Raw genomic sequence first — 21,980 nt, forward strand, 5'->3', positions numbered from 1 at the left:
TCCTTTGTGGGAATTTTCTCTTAAAGCTCTACCTTATTGATAGCCATCAAGGGAGGAGATCTACATTGAAGCATTCGTTATCTTCTACATTAATGAATAGTTACATCCATGGTAGCATGATGGGATTATGGTAGATTTGTTGCAAATTGTGGAGATACTCTATATTTCTAATTCAATATCTAGAACACATTACAAACAAGATCCTTATTGATAAGGGTTTTACAATAATTATATTATTTAATGAGGATAGTACTAGAGTTGTTAATTTGGATAGTGAGTTCATATGTCTTCCCATCAACTCCTAACATCGTTGGAATCTCCTAATAGGGATTTAAAGTCTCCTAATTGGAACTCGTATATATTTATTGTATTTCATTGACTTCTAACAAGGTTCGTCTTTTTATAAGAAACATTTATATTAGTACATCATCTTGTGGGTACCATCTTTGTCGGGGTTTTCCATTTGATCAAGGATTTCCTTAGTTAACATATATAGTGTTATTGTGAATGGTTACCTTTCTATGGTTGTTTCATCTATTATTTACATGTTTCAAAATTAATAAGGATATTGAGAGTTGTTTTAATTGGATAACTTATCCCGCCCCTCAGTTATCTTGGTGGACTTTACTTCCTAACATTCTCCACCTTCCCACTGTTGATCAATACAAAAACATCTCTTACTACACGACACTTAATTGGTACAAACAACACAAACAAGAAGTTGATAAGATAGTGTAAGACAAATACTTGATAAAGAAAACTCCTCAGGGCAGGAAGGTTGGAAAAGTTGATATGACTTGAGGATTCAACACACACCCTTAGGAGTTGAGATTGAAGAGGCATAGGGAGTTGGAGTCCATGCCAATTTTTGACTATAAGGAGGGCATACAAAATAAAATTGAGTAATAAATACCTAGCAATACTCCTAGACCCTTGTTGAGAAAAACCTAGAAACCATTTTCAAATTTGGGAACTTTTGATTTTTTGGGCATTTTGCTCACTTTGGGATCTTGGGCACATCCTCAAGGTATGAAAGTGTACAAGTGCAAAAGTGCACAAGTATGAAAGTTTGTAATTTTGAAGTTCAAGATTCGTAGATGCACAACTTTGTAGGTTCACAATTTGAAGTTTTGAAGAAGGTACAATTTTCACCTCCACATGTGTGCAACTCCACAACTTCACAGGTGTGACAATTTTTGACAACTTCCACTTGTGCCAACAGTTAACTACCAGTTTCAATTTTTGGGCATTTTCATGCACTAAAATGAAATTTTTGTAAGTTTGACGGTAGTTTAACTAATGGAAACACATGGAGAAGGTTGAGTTCTCATATTTAGAAACATCATTCGGTGGTTGCACAATTTGATGAATTGTGAAAAATTATTCGATTTTCATTAGTTCCTTTGGCGATTATATGAGTGGAGTGAAGGACACTTTGCTTCTAATTTCATTGGTTTTCTTCTTGATCCTTTTGAAAACTTAATTCATAGGCACATTGTTACTATGACATGTCTATTTAGGAATTTGATTTTCAGCAATTTACTTTAATATCTTGTCACCGTATCTCAGTAATTTTCTTTTCAGCAATTTACTGTAATATCTTGTCACATCGTCTTAGTAATTTTCTTTTCAAACACTAGGTTAGAATAGGAATTCATATAGTTGTATGGTTAGAAAATTTGCAATCATCATAAAATCTATAAATACAAAAAATAATATTGGTTTGTGATCAAGTTTTCCAAGTAGTGCAGACTTTGTAGATACTAGAAAAGGCCTCCTTGTGAACATAAAAAATTATCTTCAATTGAGCTACCCAATCGCTTGAAAAATAACCTTCTAGAATCTTAGAGTTGGTTATTCGATCAACTTTTTAGGTAAAAGCACAAACTTGTGTCACTTTTTATAAAGAAACAGAATAACAGAATGTGATAGTTCGACATCGATGACAAAAAAAATGGTATTTTTGTTTAAAATTTGAAGATGATGTAAACTGATGAAATGTGTAGAATTGGATGATTTCTATGCCTATAATTTTTATAATTAATTTGACTATGAATTTATTCATTTTTAAAATTTTGAAGTCCATTTTTTAATTGTAAAAAACATAGGGTGTAGGTCCAGTCACACAAGTATATGAAAATCATCTTTTTTTGTTCTGATTTTAAAATATCTTATAGATGACATGTATAGCTAGGGAACTAAAAAAGAAATAATCATTTTTCATGTATATTTTCTTTGTTATAAGTACTCAAGCTAAACCTTATCAAATCCAATAGATTTTTCGTCTCGTCAAAACTTCCCTATCAAATCTACACCTTTTTGAAAAAATTTTACATATTCATGAAGAAGACACTCTCCTCTAGAGATAAATATTATTTTTAATTTTTTTAATATGATTTACAATTTTTTTCCTTTTTTGAGGGAACATCTTCTAAAATGTTGAAATATCAACTTATAATATTTATAAATTATAATATATTATAACTAATCAAAATACTCAAAAATTTATATAATGATGATATTGAATCTGAGGTCTATAAAAGGGTATTTTTAGTTTTTGAAAAATATTGAGTTTTGATAGAGAAATAAGATTTGACCAAAATAGGTTTTGGTATCCTAAATGGTGACATAGATCTATGCTTTTACCCTTTCAAGAGACATTTGTAAGAATTTATGGCGTTGTCATCATGCAAAATGAATGCTTAATAGAAACAACTAGGAAATTGTCTTATCTCTGATGTCTTTTTTACAAATTAGGAATAAAAATTCACTAAATATTATTATCAGGAATAGGGTAACATATTTGAGTATACAAATGTTTGAATATACCAATAAAGTCGCTAAATTTTTCTTTAACATTTTGTTTATAATGCATCAAATCGGTTAAAGAAATTTGAAGACCAATGTTGTTCTAAAATTGTTGAACGATTGTGTTGGAATTTTTTTGAAAGGAATCAATAAAATAAGGGGGTCAACAGAAATACCATTTCAAACCTTTGTCCCTAAAAGTGAATGTAAACAACTTAGCAATGAGCCTATAGTCATGAGCAAAATCACTGCATAGAGTTTGGAAAGTCCTAACATGAATCACAAGATCACTCTTGCCATGATAGGTCCTAAGGTGAGGCATCTAAACATATTGTGGAATAACATTAAAAAGTATGTCTAAAGAAAGGGGACTATTAATATCACATGTAGGGATGTTGTACTTAGATTGAATAAATCAACAAATTTTTGTTGCAAAGTGGTGATGGTTTGAACCAAGCTACTAACAATAGGATAGAAAATACAATAGTAGGCATAGACACATTGGATGTGTTAGAAATTAACATTATCATGTTTCCACAATCCATGTGTTAGCCATGTTATTGTAGGAAGTTGAGAAAATTTGCAAAGATGTTGGTGGAGGATTGGAAGGAGCGAGAAGAGGATTGGAATAAGTGAAAGGCACAACATTATATGAAGGAAATGAAGAAGTTATAGAAATAGGAGAAATACTTGTAGGAAGTGTGGGGTTAGGAAGATCAATACTTAGAGGATTAGAGACTTATATAGAATTCATCATGAGAGGTAGTGCATAAGTGGGAATGCTAGGAATTGAAGTTGAAATGAGAATAAAAGGTTCAACAATTATGGAATGAGGAGTGTATCCTAACTCTTGAGAGCATTCTATCAAAGACTTAACATGATTATTAATAAGGTGAGATATACCACACAAAATGGAAACATTATTGTCATCATGATTAATAAGCATCTTAATAGTCTCAATAGATGAACCACTATTAGGATTTTGATTCTCTTGTACAAGCCAATTTTCCAACTTATCAAATTCAAGAGAAAGCTTGTCAACATAGGAAGGTGGAACTCCTAAGACTTTGTCTTCATTGTGGGAAGAGTGAGAAGAGTTATTCTCCATGATAGGACTAAGATAATGAGCAAAAATGTTGGTATCATCATGGGTCCTAGGAAGGAAAAGGTAATCATGATAAAAAAACCCCATGAGTCTATGACTTCTCCTAACGAGAATACTGTAGGTTGAACTTAATGTGATAAAGCTCATAAAAGGGGAGATCATAAAATGAGACTCTGATAAGATCTATCCACAATAAAGATGTAATGAATATAAATGTAACAAGGAGCATAGAATGATAAAGAGATTGAACTTCACAAGGTAGTTAAATCTAATTCCACAATTCACACAAAGAGAGGAATGCAAAGAGAAGAAATCTAACCCTAAAGTAATAAAGAGGAGACATGTTTGACTCACCAAAGATTAACACACAATGCAAAAGAAATAGTCTAACTCCAAAAAGAAAGGGGAAAAAGTTGGGTTAACCAAAATATTTAATGGTAAAAAATTGAAGTGGTTAAACGAGATGTAAAAATATAAGACTTCTACTTTTCACTAACATTCAATACAAGAGAAAGAGGGGCTCCTAAATAAATCTCTCAATGTAATTCAAGTTATATTAGCAAAACTCAAATAGGATAAATGTATACCAATACTAAAATCAAATTATACTAAGGAAGTACACAAGAAAGTCCTCTTTCATGCAATGTTAATTAAATTTAAATGTATAATGTGAATATGAATTGAACCAATTGATTAATGACAAGAGTAAAATAGATCTAGGCGTTATATGTGTACAATCAACCTAGTTAAAATATGTGAATAGATCTATGCAAAGAGATAAAAATAAGTGTGGAAAATTGACCTTTGAATATGCAAAGGAAAATACTTTTTTGGTTATGAAAATCATGGATTTGAAAGTATGACTAAGATTCTGACTGCAGATTTGCAATCAAAATAGAAAACCCATAAAGCCCTAAAAATGCTAGATCTCCTTATGTAGGTTCACCAAATGAAAACTTATCTATAGCTTTGTAGGATGAAAAATATGTTCCTAGAACACAAAGAGAAAGTAATCCCAAATTTTTTTGAAAGTTTGCACAATTGATACTTTCTAGATCTGAATTTACAATTTTGATACCTTGCTCGTACATACAAGAAAAAATGATTTTTGTTGGGAAGGGGTGGGGGGCTTAGCTCAGTCAAGCCCATGTTTAGGAATTAACCTTGAAAGGAAATGAAATATGAAGGATGTAAAGAAGCAAGAAAAAATTAAATACTCACCTTATTTGATGAAACCCTAGTTAATAAAGATTTTAGAATCTTTAAATATTATAAATGTTGCATTTGCATTGAAGAATGTAAGAAATCTCTAGTAGTAATGCAAAGCATCTACAAAAACTAAATCATGGATCCAAAAATGTAAATGTGCACCAAAGTAGAAGAAGAATATGAATGCCATAATGTAGATCTCCTCCCTTGATGGCCAATAAAATGCTAGATCTTGAAGAGGAAATGCTCACCAAGGATACTTAAATCTTTGGAAACACCTTGTTTACTTGATAAATGCTTGATAATGCCTTGAAATATACTAGATTGAGTATCCTTATGCACAAAATGTATGTCTTGTGATTGCTAATGAATATCGTTGGATGGGAAAATGAGGTACCCACGTTTCCTTTTACACTAGTTTTTGGGCACAAAAACAAAGGAAGCCGATGGGGTCACCCAATTTCCCAATTTAAGTCCCAAAGACAAAAATGACATCATAACCAAAAGTACCCAGGGTAGAGGTTGACTTGGTCAACCTTACCTAGGTTATCTTGAGAAGGATTAAACATGAGGTCTTAGAAACTACACAAATCAAAGCAGGAGAAAATGAACTGTGTGGGAGAAAGAGCTCATTGAGCACGAATGTATCCATGGTCCAAAAAATCACCTATAATGGGTGCTTCCTTTTTAAGATGGTATGCCTATGATTTAACCTTCGAAGGAATCTCTCCCCCTGAACTAATCCCAAATGGTAGGGTTTGACAAACAAACCCACATGGCTATAAAATATAGGCCTCCCTCAAAAAAATTATGTCAGTCCTATTTGTAAAGACAACTAGAAAATAGTTGTTTGAAAATATTAGGCTTTTGTAATTTTCTTGTAGTTCTTTCATCTTTGCGATATTTTTAGACTGTAAATAGAGATATATGTGTATCAAGAGTTCATTTATTTTTAGATTCTGTAACAATATAGACTCCTTCATTTTAGATAAAAAATGATCTTCTTGCTTCTGAAATTTGGTAAAATTAATGGTGGGTAATTGGATTAGAGTTAAATTGGATTAGGGTTAGTTTTTGTTGTTTGTATTAGGCTAGTTCATGTAATGTAGGTTATAGGTTGTGTAATAAGGATTCAACAACTCAAACTATAGAAATATCTATTTATCTTTTTATGAATGTTGAAAACTTGAACCTTCATATAAAGCTGGTGCATTGAGCCATTTATTTGAGTTGTGAGAAAATATAGATTTTTATTCAAGCTTCATTATGAATTCAAATAGCTATTAGGATTTTTTGAAAATTCAAGACATTTAGGTGGATCACCCTCTGGTTATTATTTGTCCTCCCTTTTCTTAGTCAAATCTTAGCTTTTAGGTGATCATAAGGGGAATCAACTTATTTTGGAGGTCTACTCTTGAATATGATACCCATAACCAGAGAGTAGTCCCTTGTTGCACAAGATTGTAGAGCTTTGAGCTTTGCATTAGGTGAAATGCTTTGTGACAACAAAAGATCTTTCAATAAGTTAATTCTTAGATCAAACTTGGTTACTAAAAGTCTTGAATTTTCCCTAAATTTCAAGAGAAGCCCCCAAGAGTGAATGTTACCTTTTTGTTTAGATCTTGGTATAGGTTTTGAACAATAATTGAATTAATTGTAGGATGACCAAAAGAAAAGAATCATAACAATACAAATACTATCATACTCAAAGTCATAAGAACGCACACGATTTTATCCTTATTCAACACATAAATGGAAGAATTTTCTAGATACCTATAATAGCTCAGATTTTGGGCCAAACACACATCTTAGAGTACTATGAATAACCAGCTACAATAACAAAAAGTAATAAAATTACAATGTGTTTCTTTTCATTTTAATGTTTTTAGAACACTCTCGTGGTTAATTTGATTTAAAATCACACTCTGTTTCTTTTCACTTTAATGTTTTTAGAACACTCTCGTGGTTAATTTGATTCAAAATCAAGAGATTATTATAAATTTTATTTCCAATTATTGTAAATTAAATTAATGAAAAAGAGCAAATTAACTTCTGGCCTCTTAAGAATGATATGACACTTTTTGTCTGATGACCATTGTATGTTCATAGGCAAACGAGATTCTACTCAGATATGGCTAAACCGTCTTGTCCAAATGCGATATCAAAGATGTTTAAGTTTGACCACCAAAATTAACAAAGTTATGAGTTTTAAGCATTCAATCTACTCAATTTCAGCCATGACAAGAACTGCTAGTTCTTTGAAGCAGATGGCTCACAGACATAAAAATTGCATTCTGATTTTGTTCATTTATTTTCATGCAACACTTGTTTTCGGAGCAGATGTACACGTTCCAAAAAAGTTGGGTTTTACTTCTGCTAATTCAAGCTTTAGAATTGCAATATTTGCAGATTTGCATTATGGAGAAAGTGGTTCCACAGACTGGGGTCCCCTGCAAGACCACAATTCTACTAGAGTCATGTTCAGTGTTCTACACTCTGAAAATCCAGGTGTTGTTTTTCTCCAATTCAGACTCATTGTTATCCCGCACTTAATGTTTTCTTTTATGAGTTTGATAAAACCTACAATTTTGGCAGTAATTGACAAAATCTGAACAAAAACCCATTCAATTTTGCCTTGATGATTGCAGAAATGTTCAAAACTAGTTAGACTGTAAATCTGTGGCTTATGAGCAGTTCCATTAGAGCTATTACTCTTGAAACAATCTTTTAAGTGAATTTTCTCCAACATATGGAAGGATTGAGTATTGCAGCTATTATGGGTGCTGTAATATTTCATTCTACTCATGTTGCTTATGTTTTGAAAGAAAATGAAAGAGAATGATTTTATATCTGCTAATGGCAATTGAACTCTCCAGGTTTTGTGCTTTTGCCTTGTATGAGATTTGGTTGTAGTGTTTCTTCTCTTATTCAAAACCAGCAAATAGTAAAACAAAAGTTACCCTAATTGAATTTTTGATAGTTTGAATATTTATGCCAATTACTTATCTAGTATTGATTCATTGTTGATGGCACCGATGGATTCAAAACCGAATAAGAAACATATTTGCACTAGCAGTGATTGCGCATTTCAGTATAGTTGGCTTATTTACAAATTCATGGAGCCTTTCAAAATGTGGCTTCTGTTAGCCTAATTGAGTTTTTGATCGTTTTTATTCATACTTGTGATTTATACAAAACTTTATAGGACTTAATGATTGGACTAGATTTGAAAGAACATGCATTATCTCATAATTTTTGGTTTGGATTCCCTGAAGGTGTTGTTTGAATATTGAACTCATTTTTGCCTTTGTCTAGCACTTAATTAGATGACAGTGCTCAGTGAATATTGAACTCATGATTTATGTAAATCAAAACATATTAGCATTAAATTTGCCTCTTCATAATGTGGGTCTTGTATTCTTGGTGTATCTAGTAATTTACAAATCCATTGCAGTTATAGATTTGAAAGCTGATAAAAAGATCTTGTTACTTGATTATGTGCTTATCACAAGTTCATTGATGCTTGAAAAATGAATAAATAATCTAAATTGTAATAATTGGCAACCCAGATTTTGTAGTGTATCTTGGAGATGTTATCACAGCAAACAATATTCTCATCAAGAATGCAACCAAATACTGGGAGCAAGCCATTTTGCCTACTAGGAGTATGAACATACCGTGGGCTTCAGTATTTGGTAACCATGATGATGCAGCATTTGAATGGCCAGACGAATGGTTTGGAAGCTCGGGAATACCCAGCATTGAGTGCCCTGATTCCTCCTTGGCAACTGGTACTACCAACTTTCATGGCCACTATAATATTAATGATTGGTTATATATCCCCATTTTATCAGTTTTAAGGTCCTTCAAATTTTATCTTTATATTATTTTTTGCATTTGGATCGACTTTAAGACTCATCTGAGAGAAAGGTTTAAACAATGAATTAATCATCTTTGACTCAAATGTTTCTAGATTTGACCATGCGAATGAAATCCAGAAACTATTTATGTCGATTGAATCTTTTATATTGTTGAAACTTTTACCTAATTTTTTGGGCATCAGTTTGCCTACCAATTTGTAAGAAATAAATATCTTGCAATACACTGGTTCCCTGCCAAATGTCAAGTATGCAAGATGTCTCAAACCGAGTACTGGACAAAATATTAACTAATCACGAGTTTCACCATTGTTTTTTGTGTGGAGACTTTCCTATTAGCTAGAATTGCAAGGTGAGTTAGGCTCATAAATCTATAAAAAGAAGCAAGAGATTTTAACTTAGATTTCCCTGTTCTGCCCCAGGAAGTGACCAAATGGGTGGCTGTTATTTCCAAGGAACAACCCGCATGGAGTTACTTGATACAGATGCACAGCATAATCTATCATACTCTTCATACGGACCTGAAAGTCTTTGGCCCAGTGTCTCAAACTATGTGCTTGAGATTGCTTCTTATAAGAATCCTAAATCACCGGCAGCCTTGTTATACTTGCTAGATTCAGGTGGTGGTTCTTACCCTGAAGTAATCTCAAATAGTCAAGCAAGATGGTTTCGTCATGCAAGTGCCCAAAGAAATCCCAGACAAAGGTAAAAGCAAAACATCAGAAGTAGGTCTAATCGTACAAAATGCACAAAGTTTATGCTTCTCTTAACACTACTCAACTCACTCGTCTGAGATATTGATATTTGCATTAACAAAATATAGATTGTAATTCCCCTAATTGGAACCCTTTTTTAGTATTGAAAATATGCAAAACAGTAATGTAAGATATACCTGGTTTTGATTGCAGGATACCCGAAATTGTGTTATGGCATATACCGAGTCAAGCCTACCAAAAAATCGCTCCTGAGCCGAGCAGCCCAATAGAGTATCCTTGTGTTGGCTCAATAAATCTGGAGCCAGTCGCTTCTCAAGTAGCTGAATGGGGGATTATGAATATCTTGACAAACAGACAATCTGTTAAGGTATATAAGATCTTGATTTATATCATTTCGATATTTGTTACTGCACCGAATTCACTGTGGAAAAGGGGAAACTTCCACATGGTGATGATATGCAATGTATTTTATGGATTGTACTTTTAGCTTTTACTTCTTTTCTACTTCAATTTTTCTCTTTTTTATTATACATGAAGTAAATGGCCAACAGACTATTTTCTGCTTCAAGTAATGCATGGAGAGAGCTCTTATGTCTAGTGATATATGCAGGCTGTATTTGTGGGTCACAATCATGGCTTGGACTGGTGCTGCCCATTAAAGAGTTTGTGGCTTTGTTACGCTCGTCATACTGGATATGGTGGTTATGGCACTTGGGGAAGAGGGGCAAGGATGTTGGAGCTTTATGAAGAACCTTTCGAGCTGAAATCATGGATTAGAATGGAGGATGGGACAACCCACAGTCCTATCACACTAGCTCTTGCTAATAAATTTTAGCCAAGGGCTATTGAGTTCTTACATTTGGATTGGTTATTCTTTAAACAAAATACCATTCAAGTAAAGTTCACATGCCATTTTTACTCATCCTGTCTTTATAACTGGGAAAAATATAAAGATAATTGAAAATACACTGTAATAACATTTTTTAAAATGTAGAGATAATTAAAATGTATTGTAATAATATTTTGTATCTTTTTTAATGGAGGTTCAACATTTTTCGTCCCAACCTCATCTTTTCTAGATATTGGGTCCCTGATGAACTCTTTGTGAGTCTTTCAACTTCACCCATAGACCAAGAGTCCTTTGACCACACACCATTTTTCTTACTCCCGTCTTCATTAGTGTAAAAAAAAGTGTGGAAACCATTGAAAATACACAGTGATAGCATTCACATGCCATTTTTACTAATCTATCTTCATAACTTTAAAAATGTGTAGAGACCATTGAAAATATATTGTGTTCTAGGGAGTGGAAATTTTTAAGAAAATGTAATTTCCAATTATGATGATAATTAACTTAGGTTTTTTATTTGTCTCCTATAAAAGTATTGTTCTATGTAACAAATATAATATTATATAATGAATATATAGTTAATGGTTTGTAGTTAACTTGTTATTAATAAAATTTTTTAAGCTAATGACATGTCATAAATTTTCATATTAAAAAAATATCAATCTTGATTAAAGAATAGATACAAATTTTAACAAAAATATCTTTAAAATTTACAATTTTATTGATTAAGATTTATTATCTATTATAAACTATTATTGAGCGAGAAAAAGAATATCAATTTGCATTGCTTTTTCTTCCAAATTCTCCAATCTCTACCAAAAGATGCTCAAAACATAAAAGTTGTCCTTCGTCACCAAATCCATTTTTTTAATCATGCATTAAATATTAAAATTTGGCAATTAGAAGTGTTAAACAATTTGCTCTTTTTTAATAAGACAATTTGTTTTTTGATGTATGCATATTTTCTCTAACCCTTATGTTGTTCATTGACATATTTCTTAGGTGACATATTTTAACTTTACTAGCTACCCCAGGACCCTAGAGACAATCAGGAGGACAGAATCACCCGGCTCGAGCAGAAGGTCCAAAGGCTGGATTATGTCCACCAGATTGTGACTAAACAGATTGTGGACACCCTCCATACCTTGAATGAAAACATTGTTAATCTGGGGGACTATCTGACCAATGCCGGTCTTGTGGGGAACGTGGAGCAGAGTACAGAGCACAGAACCAGCCGGGAAGATCCTCAAAAAGAGACTGGTATCCAGGAAAGTCAGGGGGACCAGATGCATTTCCTCCCCATGATCCAAGAGGAAGAGGCCAACCAGAAGGAAAGTGACGCTGCAGAAACCCTGCAGGCAATGGAAAAGAAGGGACACTAGTCTGCCCGCCAGGCTCTGTTCTTGGCCTTTGTTTCTCAGGCTTCGGGCCTTTTTGTTTCTGGCCTTTTGAGGTAGCTTTTTTTCTGTCTTTTCTGCTTTAAGTTGTTTTCTGCTGTAAAACTTTGGGTTTCAGGATCCCTGTAAAACCTGTTTTCCTAATAAAAAACTTTACTAGCTACCTAATATTGATTGAAATTTTTTTATCTACTTAAGAAACAGTTATCCTATTTCTTCATGGAAAATGTTCTTAGCATTTGTCTCTCTAATTTTGATTTTCTACTTAATTTTGTTATCAAAACATCTAGACTTTGCCAATAAGCATAAACCAAGTTCATTTCAATAATGAGGTTCTTCAATTGATCCCATCTTAAAATCCAATCCATGAACCATTTGATTCATGCTCTAGACTTATTCTAGGAATATTCAACTTTCTTTGATTAGTGAGTAGAGGTCCTCTATCATATAACTATTTTGCAGAGTTAGTAATTGTTTTATTTTGAAGTTAAGATTTTCTTAATCATTATATGGCTCCTACTTGATCTTTAATATCTGTTGTGTAAACTTTTGTGTTGACATTTTGAATAAAATTTTTATGTAACTCTTAAAGAATTATTAATGTTAGAAAACATGTGTCCTGAAATATAAACGAATTCCCAAAATCTATGCATGTCAGTTGGCACAAGGAGCTTCAAATGAAGCCCCTAGGGCCACAACTTTGAATGAAACCCTAGGGGGCTTCATTCAAAGCCCCTAGAAAATGATTTTCCCACTTTTCATCCGTAATAAAAAAGTGTGAACCATTATTATGGCCTCACCTCATTAAAATGCAAACGTAAGCTTTTGGTTTTGATGCTAAAAACACTAACACAATCAGATTGTTAGAGTATATGGTTCTTTTCTATTTCACTCTTCTATAAAGTTTATTTAGGTGAACTTATTTATTATGATGAATGATTTATTTAAAATATTATTATCAAGAGGATATTGTTGAAGCCATACTTTGACTCCAATTACTCCTAAGATATGATTAAGTCCACCTTAGACTGTTAGCATGAATGTTGATGGTATTTCAATGGAGGAGTATCCCAGCAATGTTGGAGACATGATTCAGTGGTTGTGTGTTGCATTCATGACATAGTTTATCATTGATGTCAACATATTGGTTATTTTGTTGAAGACTAGCAAAGCAATAGATAAAGTTTGGCTTCACACAGTTCAAAAATTAAAGATCATCTTATGTGCACTTGGGATAATGTTCTAGATTATGTTTAGATGATACAGTTAAGAGCACATATGGAAATATGAAGGTTGGACAGAGTTATGAAGGATTTAGTGAAGGGAACTTTTAGACAACATTTCTCCGAAGTGGGTACTAATGTTTGGATTTTTATCTCCTAATAGAGATGGAATCTGGTTGAGCGAGCAGAGATAGAGATTTGAAGATGCTTTGGTTAATCATGCGCATTCATATGTTTAGCAAGTGGAAAACTATGAAGATTGTGAGCTAACAAATTACTTCTAATTATGAAAAGATGTAATATTGTAATGTAATGTGTAATGTAATATCTTAAGTTGGTCCCATATTATCATTGTAGATTGGGAAATCCTTAAGGTTGACTCAACAATTTATTCTAGTACTTGGTATAAAGGAAATATGTTTTCCTTGGATGTAAAGTGTGATATGTGATTATATCTATTTGATGTATTCTGTGAACTTACATGTGAATATCTTTTGGATCAAAGAAGAGATTGGTGTAGTTGAGGTACAATGAGCTTACAAGAAACTGTATTTGGCAAGAGAAGTTTTTGTTGGATAGTTATTGATGTACACTTGTATTATTCAGAGAGGAAATTACTGAAGCTATTTGGACAATGGGTCCTTCTGTCTTCCTTTCAGCTCCTAATAGGGTTGGCACAGTTACTAATAGGGTTGGTAGATCTCCTAATAGGAATTCAAAGTCTCCTAGCAAGGACTCATATGTACTAAATGTATTTCATTGGATCCTAACAAGGTCCATCCTTTCACAAGGAATATTTACATTAGTACATCATCTTGTGGGCATCATTGTCATCAGGGTTTTCCTTCTTATCAAGGGTTTTCCTAGTTAACAAAGTTGGTGTTATTGTGTATGGTTATCTTTGTAAGGTTGTTCCATCTATTGTTTACATATTTTATAATTAATAAGGATATTGATTGTTATTTTAATTGCATAACTAATTCACCCCCCTGAAGTCATCTTGCTGGACTATACTTTCTAACAAGTGGTATTAGAGCATCAACTCCTTGAAGGAAAAACTTAACAACTTAAGGAGATCTATGGTACACTTTAGGAAAGAAAGTTTGAAGTTTGATGGAGTTAACTAGGATAGTTGGAAAGAAAAGATGAAGACACATTTGATATGCATGGGTCTGGGTTACTAGTTGATTACTACAAATCAAAAGGATGTAATTAAAGAAGAAGCTTGAAGTTTGTAATGAAACTTAGAAAGACACATTTATGTACAATACGTTTTCTATAAAAGCACTATTGTCAGCTCTTTTTGAAAGTAAATTTGGTAAGGTAAAATCTTTAAGACTTTCTCATGAAGTTTGGGAAGCTTTGTAAAGTACATTTGAAGGTGATAAACATGCTCAGAAGGTTAGATTAAATAATTGGATATTCTTATTTAAAGATGTTAAGATAATGGAAGATGAATATGTAAGATGTTATTTTGATAGAATAATAGAAATTGTTATAGGAATTAGGACTTGTGGTGGAGAGAAATTAGAAGATGAAGTTGTAAGGAAGATATTGAAGAATTTAACACTTGTAAATAAACAAACAACACATATGATTGAACAAGTTATTCCCTACACATTTGATTTATGAGAGAGACTCTTCTTGGGAGATTACAATCAGCTAGAATGTGGATGAGACAGAGTGGAGAATTTCTTAGAGTGGAGACTGCTTTCAATGCATTACGTGATAGACCTATGTTGACAACGAGTGCAAGTACAAGTGGAGATTATGCCAGTAGTAGTCGAACAAGAGTAGAAGAAGAAAAAAGATTGATGAATGACTTGTCCTACTTATGAAGAGAGAACCTAAAGGTAACAAAATATTTAAGTGTTGGACTTGTAATGAATATAGTCATTATTCTTCAAAGTGTCCTAAGAGAGTAATGAAGTCTAGAAATCCCTATAAATAAAAAATGCTTGAGGATTCCTATTTTTTTTTCTAAAGAGGATGAGTTTAATACTAAATTGGAAGATTTCTTAAGTGAAAGTGGTGATGAAATAGGATTTGATGCTATTAAGGAAGAAATATATGAAAACGAAGAAGTTAGAGAAGAAAAAGCATTAGTATCACAAGTTGAACAGAAGAAATCTAATTGGATTATAGATAGTGGTTGTTCTCATCACATGACTGGAGCTATGAATAAATTTGTTGAATTCAATAGCTATGATGGAGGAGTAATTAAAGTTAGAAATAATGTAGCTTGTGATTTAAAAGGAAAAGGATCTATTACACTTAGTGGAAAGACTAACATTGATGATCTTTATTTTGTGGATAATTTGAAACATAATATTTTGAGTGTTGGACAACTACTAGACAAGGGACATCAACTACACTTTACAGAGAAGATTTGCATTATGAAAGATAAAGATGACACATTTATTAGTACTCGTACAAGGACTAGAGGTAATGTATTTTAGTTGAATCCTACTAAGATTACATGTTTAGTTGATAAGGTGGATGATAGTTGGTTATGACATAAGATCTTTTGTCATATCGACTTTGATAACATTGTGAAGTTCAGTACTACATTTTTAGTTAGAGATTTGCCTAAGATTGTGAAACCTACTAACATGGTATGTAAGGAATGTCTAATGGAAAACTAGAAGAAAAGTTCATTTCCAAGAAAGAAATTTACCACTTCAATGTAATTGGAGATTGTGCACACAGATTTGAGTGGTCCTACAAAGGCAAGAGCATTCTATGGTAAAAGGTATGTTATGATTCTTGTTGATGATTTCACTAGAATTATGTGGGTAGCATTTCGTAGAGAAAAGTCTGAAGCTTTTTAAAAATTCAATATATTTAAGAGTAGAGTTGAGAATGAATCTAGTTTGAAGATTAGATGTTTGATATCAGATAGAGGAGTAGAGTTTACTTCAAATTAGTTTAATATTTTGTGTGAAGATAATGGTATATAAAGACAACTTTCAGCCCCTAAGACGCCTAAACATAATGGGATAGCAGAAAGGAGGAACAAATTAGTAATAGAGGCAACAAGAGCAATGATGCTTGAAAATAATGTATCTTTTTTTTTTTTTTTTTTTTGATTTTATGTTCTTTCTTTCTTGTTGTGTGTGGAGTGTGCCCTTGTTGGTTCCTTGTCCAACCTTCTTTCCTCCTTTGGTTAGCGTGCAATCTCTCTTCCTCTTGGTACCTTTATCTTTTGGGTCAGTCAACTTCTGCAACTCATTTTGTTTTACATCTCTTGCTCTATTTTCATCCTGATGATGGATCATGTAGTGTGATTCGAAACATTGATGGTAAAAATCTCTACACAATCAAATCCAGAAACAAATATATTAAATAATGTATCTGTTGGTTTTTTTTGGAGTACCAGGTACACTAAACCCAATATTAGGGTGCACAAGATGAAAATAAGCCTATGGATTAGCTAGGTCCTATACTCAATAAGATTAATCTTAGCTCTGAACCAACATCAATAGAGTACACTAGATTGTCTACACTTTAGGCTCTGCAGGGCCAAGGCAGGTACACCTCAGGGATGTGAATGTAATGGGTTATTGGATTTTATCTTCACACACTTGCTCATTTATACTTCTTCTTTTAAATGTATCCCTTATAATAGACATGGTTAGAAATTATTCTTAGATTTGTAATGAAATTTCTAATTACAATAGCTAATTATAACCAAAGGAGGGCTATTACAAACAAGGGCTAACCAATGCTTTTGTTCTTTAGTAAATAAAATGGAAATTTGATCTTTTGATTGATATATGTATTTTTCAATTATAAGAACCATCAACTTGCAACTAAAATTAATAGATTAGTGCCTTATCCACTATTATATAGAGTCAAACAATGACCTTAGACATATTTAACTGACTTACAATTAAAATGTCAATAGTGAAATTTGAACTTCATTCTTATCATATCCTTTTGATATATCCAAAACCCTATCACTTACTAAAAGCAATAACTTAATTCTTTTAATCAAAGCAAACAATAAGAGATATACAATTTATCCAAATTGCATTAAACTAAAAGAACATTATTCATTTCAATATGAAGATCATAGATACACCAAGAAGGAGACAAAACTCAGGTACACAAATATGCAAAGTTTCCTTTTGTATTAACTTCCTTTGAAAATGAATACAATATTGATATGGACTTGGAGTATAACTCAAAACTTGACAACTAGGCCACTCGCATTCACTATATCTTCAAGTTTACAAGATTAAATGCATTCATACAATTAATAAAACTAGACAAATTGTAAAAATGACAGAATTAAAAAATCTACAGATATTTGATCCTAACTCCACATCCTAGAAATCCTTATATAGGATTGCAACAAGCTATAGATGGGAGGACACTTGTCAAAATCTAGTTGAAAGAGAAAACCATACAAAGATCACAAAGATATTGCATTTAACATCCTTCATATCAAAATTAGGACAACAACTACAAAATCAATATGGAAATATCTACCTCAGGAGTTTTACATTCAATTCTACTCGTCCTCTATTGCCTTGACTGTCAAGATCACCAATTGCCTCTGTCGTCAGGGTCCTCAATTCTCCAAAAAACTTTTAAGACACTTATTTTTTCTTGGTGGGCTACCTAGTGCATCAAATTTGATCTAAATTTTCTATCGCCACACTCCACCTAAAGATCGGATCCTCATCATGTCTTGAAGCTCAAGCACTAATGCTCCTCTTTCTTGGTTGTTCGGTGTTGACTTGTCTCTGCAATATTTTTCCAACTTTAGAATAGGGGTTGGCTTCATAGCTTTATTGTATCTTTGACTAAATTGATCTGTGATCATGCAAACAACTGCACATCTTAACCTTGATCACCACTTTCAACTTGACAACTTAACTCAACCTTGACCCTTGTGACCACGTGACAAGGGCATCACAGCCTCACCACTTTAAGCTCAAGTTTTACTTAACTCAATCGACCTTGTGATGGAACATATTTTAGTGGCAACTAAAACCTTGACCTTGGACCCATTGATACATATGTCAGCCTTTTGCTTTCCCATTTTAGCTAAAGCTCAAACATTTTCAAAATGTAGGTAAGCGACATCCATAGATTCACATTTGATCAATGATCCAAGTAAAATTGTAACATTGTGACCTTTGTCTGTGCTTTTAACCAATCAGGAACCACCCGTATGCCAACTCACTCTGACACTAAACTACCACCTAGCCTTAACATTTTTTACCTTACAATCTTACAATTGTTCCTTTTATCGTGTCATTGACTACTTCACAATTTTCTATTACAATCATAGCTTGTCATAACATTGTGACATTGACTTCAAACCCTGCCAACAAAGACGTAAGATAATACGATACAAAGGGAGTCATAAGGTCAAATATCTCACATTGAACTTCTATGATGTTATGAATGCACAATATATCTTAAGATTGGGAGACTCAAAATTTACTCTTACAAATAGACTCCAAGACCTTGATCATAAGATTGTAACACATAGTTTGAATGACACATAATCTCCCGTTTGAAATAAAAACCTAGGGTAAGTGCGATTGAATCTTTTCACAAAAAGGGTAAAGACATGGCCATAGGATATCTCATTATTTTTCTAGGGAAAAAATAACTAGGTTAGGTTTTCTTCTAGAAATTGAAAATAAAGTGAAACACAAAACCCTAATAGTACGACTCTTCTTTAATAAGTTTTCATAATAAATTTTCAAAATTTGTGGTATACTAAAAATAAGGGCTATCATTATCTAAGATATTTTGGAAAGAAGTAGTAAATATAATAATATACACTATGAATAGAGTACAAATCCGACAAGACATTGGTAAGACACCTTATGAACTTTGGTTTAGACATGCACCATCTGTTAAGTACTTCATAATCTTTGGGAGTAAATGCTACATTAAAAGAGATGGTATATTGGAAAGTTTGATTCAAGAAGTGATGAAGGTATGTTTCTTGGATATTCATTGAAAAGAAAGGCATATAGATGTTTTAATCATAGAGCTAAGACTATTGTTGAGAATGCTAATGTGAGAGTTGATGAAAAGTTTAGAATTTAGGAAATGATTCTTATTATAATTCTAATCAAGAGACTAATCCAAGGCCTAACATAGAGAATGTTGAGTATAAATTAATTTATAAGACTAACACTAATTTGTAGATTGAAATTCAGAGAGAAGTATAGAGAAAAGAAAAGAGAGAAGAACCTAGAACAAAAATCAAAGTTGAGACAGTGACACCTAACCAAATTTGATAAAGAATCACCCTATTGAACATATCATTGGAAGCAGAGACAAAGGATTGATGACAAGAAACAAATACGAGAAGAAGTGTCTTTGATTTCTCAAGTTGTACCTAAAAAGGTTTATGAAGCTTATATGGATGATAATTGGAATAAAGATATGAAAGGAGAACTAGAGAATATTGAAAAGAAAAAACAATGAGAATTGGTTCCTAGACCTAAGGATAAGAATGTTTTTGGAACTAAATGGGTATTCATAAACAAGATGAATGAACAAGGTGATTTTTTAAGAAAAAAAGCAATACCTATATGTAAAAGTTATTCACAATAAAAAGTAATTGACTTTGAAGAAAGTTTTGCACATTTTGCTAGATTAAAAGTAGTAAGAATGTTTTTGATGTATGCAGCTAACAAGAATTTCACAATTTATCAAATGGGTGTCAAATCATCTTTTCTATATGGAGAAGTATAATAGGAAGTATACATTGAGCAACCAAATGGTTTTCCTTTGAAAGACAAAGATGATATGGTATGCAAATTAAAGAAGACATTGCATGGATTGAAACAAGCACCTAGAGTTTGGTATGCAAGATTGGATAAGTATTTGACAAGTTTGGGATTTGTGAAAGGTAATGCTAATAATAATTTGTATTTTATAAAAAATGACAATGACTTATTGATTGTTGAAGTATTTATGGATGACATTAGTTTTGGAGGAAATGATGAAGCAAGCAAGGTATTTTTAGAAGAGATGAAGATCTTTTTGAGATGAGTATGATTGGTAAGATGAAATATTTCTTGGGATTGCAGATTGTATATAATAATGACAATATTTTCACATCACACTAAGTATCTTAAAGAAGAAATTTAGTTTGGAAAGTTTTAAACCTGTTAGAACACCTATGATAGTTGGATGCAAAATATCTAGCAAAGATGAATCCCCTACTATTGAACAAAAAAAATACATATCTATGATTGGTGGATTGTAATATTTCACACATACTAGACCTAATCTAGCTAGTGTAGTTGGAATTGTGGCAAGGTTTCAGGCAGATCCTAAAGAGACACATTATGCAACAATAAAAAGATTTTTTAGATATTTGAAAGGGGCATCTAATCATGGATTATGGTATGATAGATCAAATGATTTCACATACACTCATGAAGATTAGGAAAGGAAGCATAGATGAAAAAAAAAAAAACACCAGTGGTGGAGCATTTTTCTTGGGAGAAAGATTGGTTTCTAGGCTAAGAAAGAAACAAGATTCTATTTCATAGAGTACGACAAAAGTAGATTATGCAGTAGTAGGAAAAAAATTGTAATCAGATTATTTCGATGAAGAAAATACTAAAAGACATTGGGATTGAGTTTATAGAGCATGTTATTATATATTGTGATAACACAAGCATTGTAAGTATGTCAAAGAATCTTATATTACATTCAAAGGGAAAGCATATATCTATTAACTATCACTTTTTAAGAGAGAAAGTTGTAGTGAAAGAGATCAGACTGGAGTATGCTAGCATAAAGGAGAAAATAGAAGACATATTTACAAAACCTTTGGCAAATGACACATTTGATTATTTGAGAGGTATGCTTTGGTTTATGCCCCAACTTACTCTTGAGTAGTTGATGAAGAGATTGCATCAATCTAGTGGTAACAGAGCACTATTTCTTTATCTAGTCTGGATGCTTGATGCTTCTCCTTTGCGGGAGTATCTATGTTTGAGCTGTCTCATGAAGGACTTTGGGTAATTGATATTTAATAGTGTCTTTGGATACTTGAGCTTATTGTAGATCATACATAGAAAATTGATATAATGATACCTTTGTTATTAATGTCAATGGGGGAGAGTAGCACATGAAAAAATCCTTTGATATGTATATTTTTTAATCCCCAATTGATATTGTAATTGATAGTGGCAAAATGTTAGGAGATGGTGCTATGAATGTATGCAAGAGAGTCATATCAATTGTTGTATTGACATTGATTTTAAAGTCTTAGCTGGCTAGATATTATGCTAACTTAAGAAAGTACTATATTGAATTTGATTGATGAAGGAGATTTGAAGAAAGTGTGATGAAGACAAAGTTGATATGTAAGGTATTCCATGGGTACTTGAATAAGTTGGATAATTATTATTAAATATTGGTTTGATTTTTTTATAGTCATGTATCGTTGAGAAGTATTGAAGATTACAAGGTTAATCGAGTTATAAGGTTAATGAAGGGAGATTGTATTCACCGAGTGACTATAGTATTGCTCAAGCAGTTGGTAAAGGAAGAAGGGAAACATAGTGTTGCCTAAGAAAGTTAGTATTAACCAAGTTATATGTCATCTGAGTAAATGTAATGTTTGTTCAGAGACACCCAAATGAAAAAGTTTGGAAATTGAAATCTGAGGCCAACTTTTGGTGGAATTATAGAAAGTTTGAGAAGGTTTAAAGTGAGAGTCAAAGTTTTTTGCAAGATCCATGGCTAAGAAAATTCAAGAAGGATTTGATGAAGGAAATTGAAGAGGAATAAGGATGGACAG

The 21,980-nt window shown here is 32.4% G+C and overlaps 1 protein-coding gene across 1 annotated transcript; it reads left to right on the forward strand.

Annotated features, from left to right (window-relative positions):
- Positions 1 to 7,359: 7,359 nt before the first annotated feature.
- Positions 7,360 to 10,551, forward strand: LOC149564923 (putative inactive purple acid phosphatase 16). The gene is made up of 5 exons (XM_089816247.1): positions 7,360 to 7,630; positions 8,692 to 8,913; positions 9,423 to 9,705; positions 9,909 to 10,083; positions 10,327 to 10,551. Exons 1-5 carry the CDS (start codon positions 7,360 to 7,362, stop codon positions 10,549 to 10,551), a joined length of 1,176 nt encoding a protein of 391 aa, XP_089672373.1.
- The last annotated feature ends 11,429 nt before the right edge of the window (positions 10,552 to 21,980 follow it).

This window comes from Cupressus sempervirens, chromosome 3, assembly GCF_028749045.1.
Source record: "Cupressus sempervirens isolate cs-2001-9-10 chromosome 3, ASM2874904v1, whole genome shotgun sequence".
Lineage (NCBI taxonomy): Eukaryota > Viridiplantae > Streptophyta > Pinopsida > Cupressales > Cupressaceae > Cupressus > Cupressus sempervirens.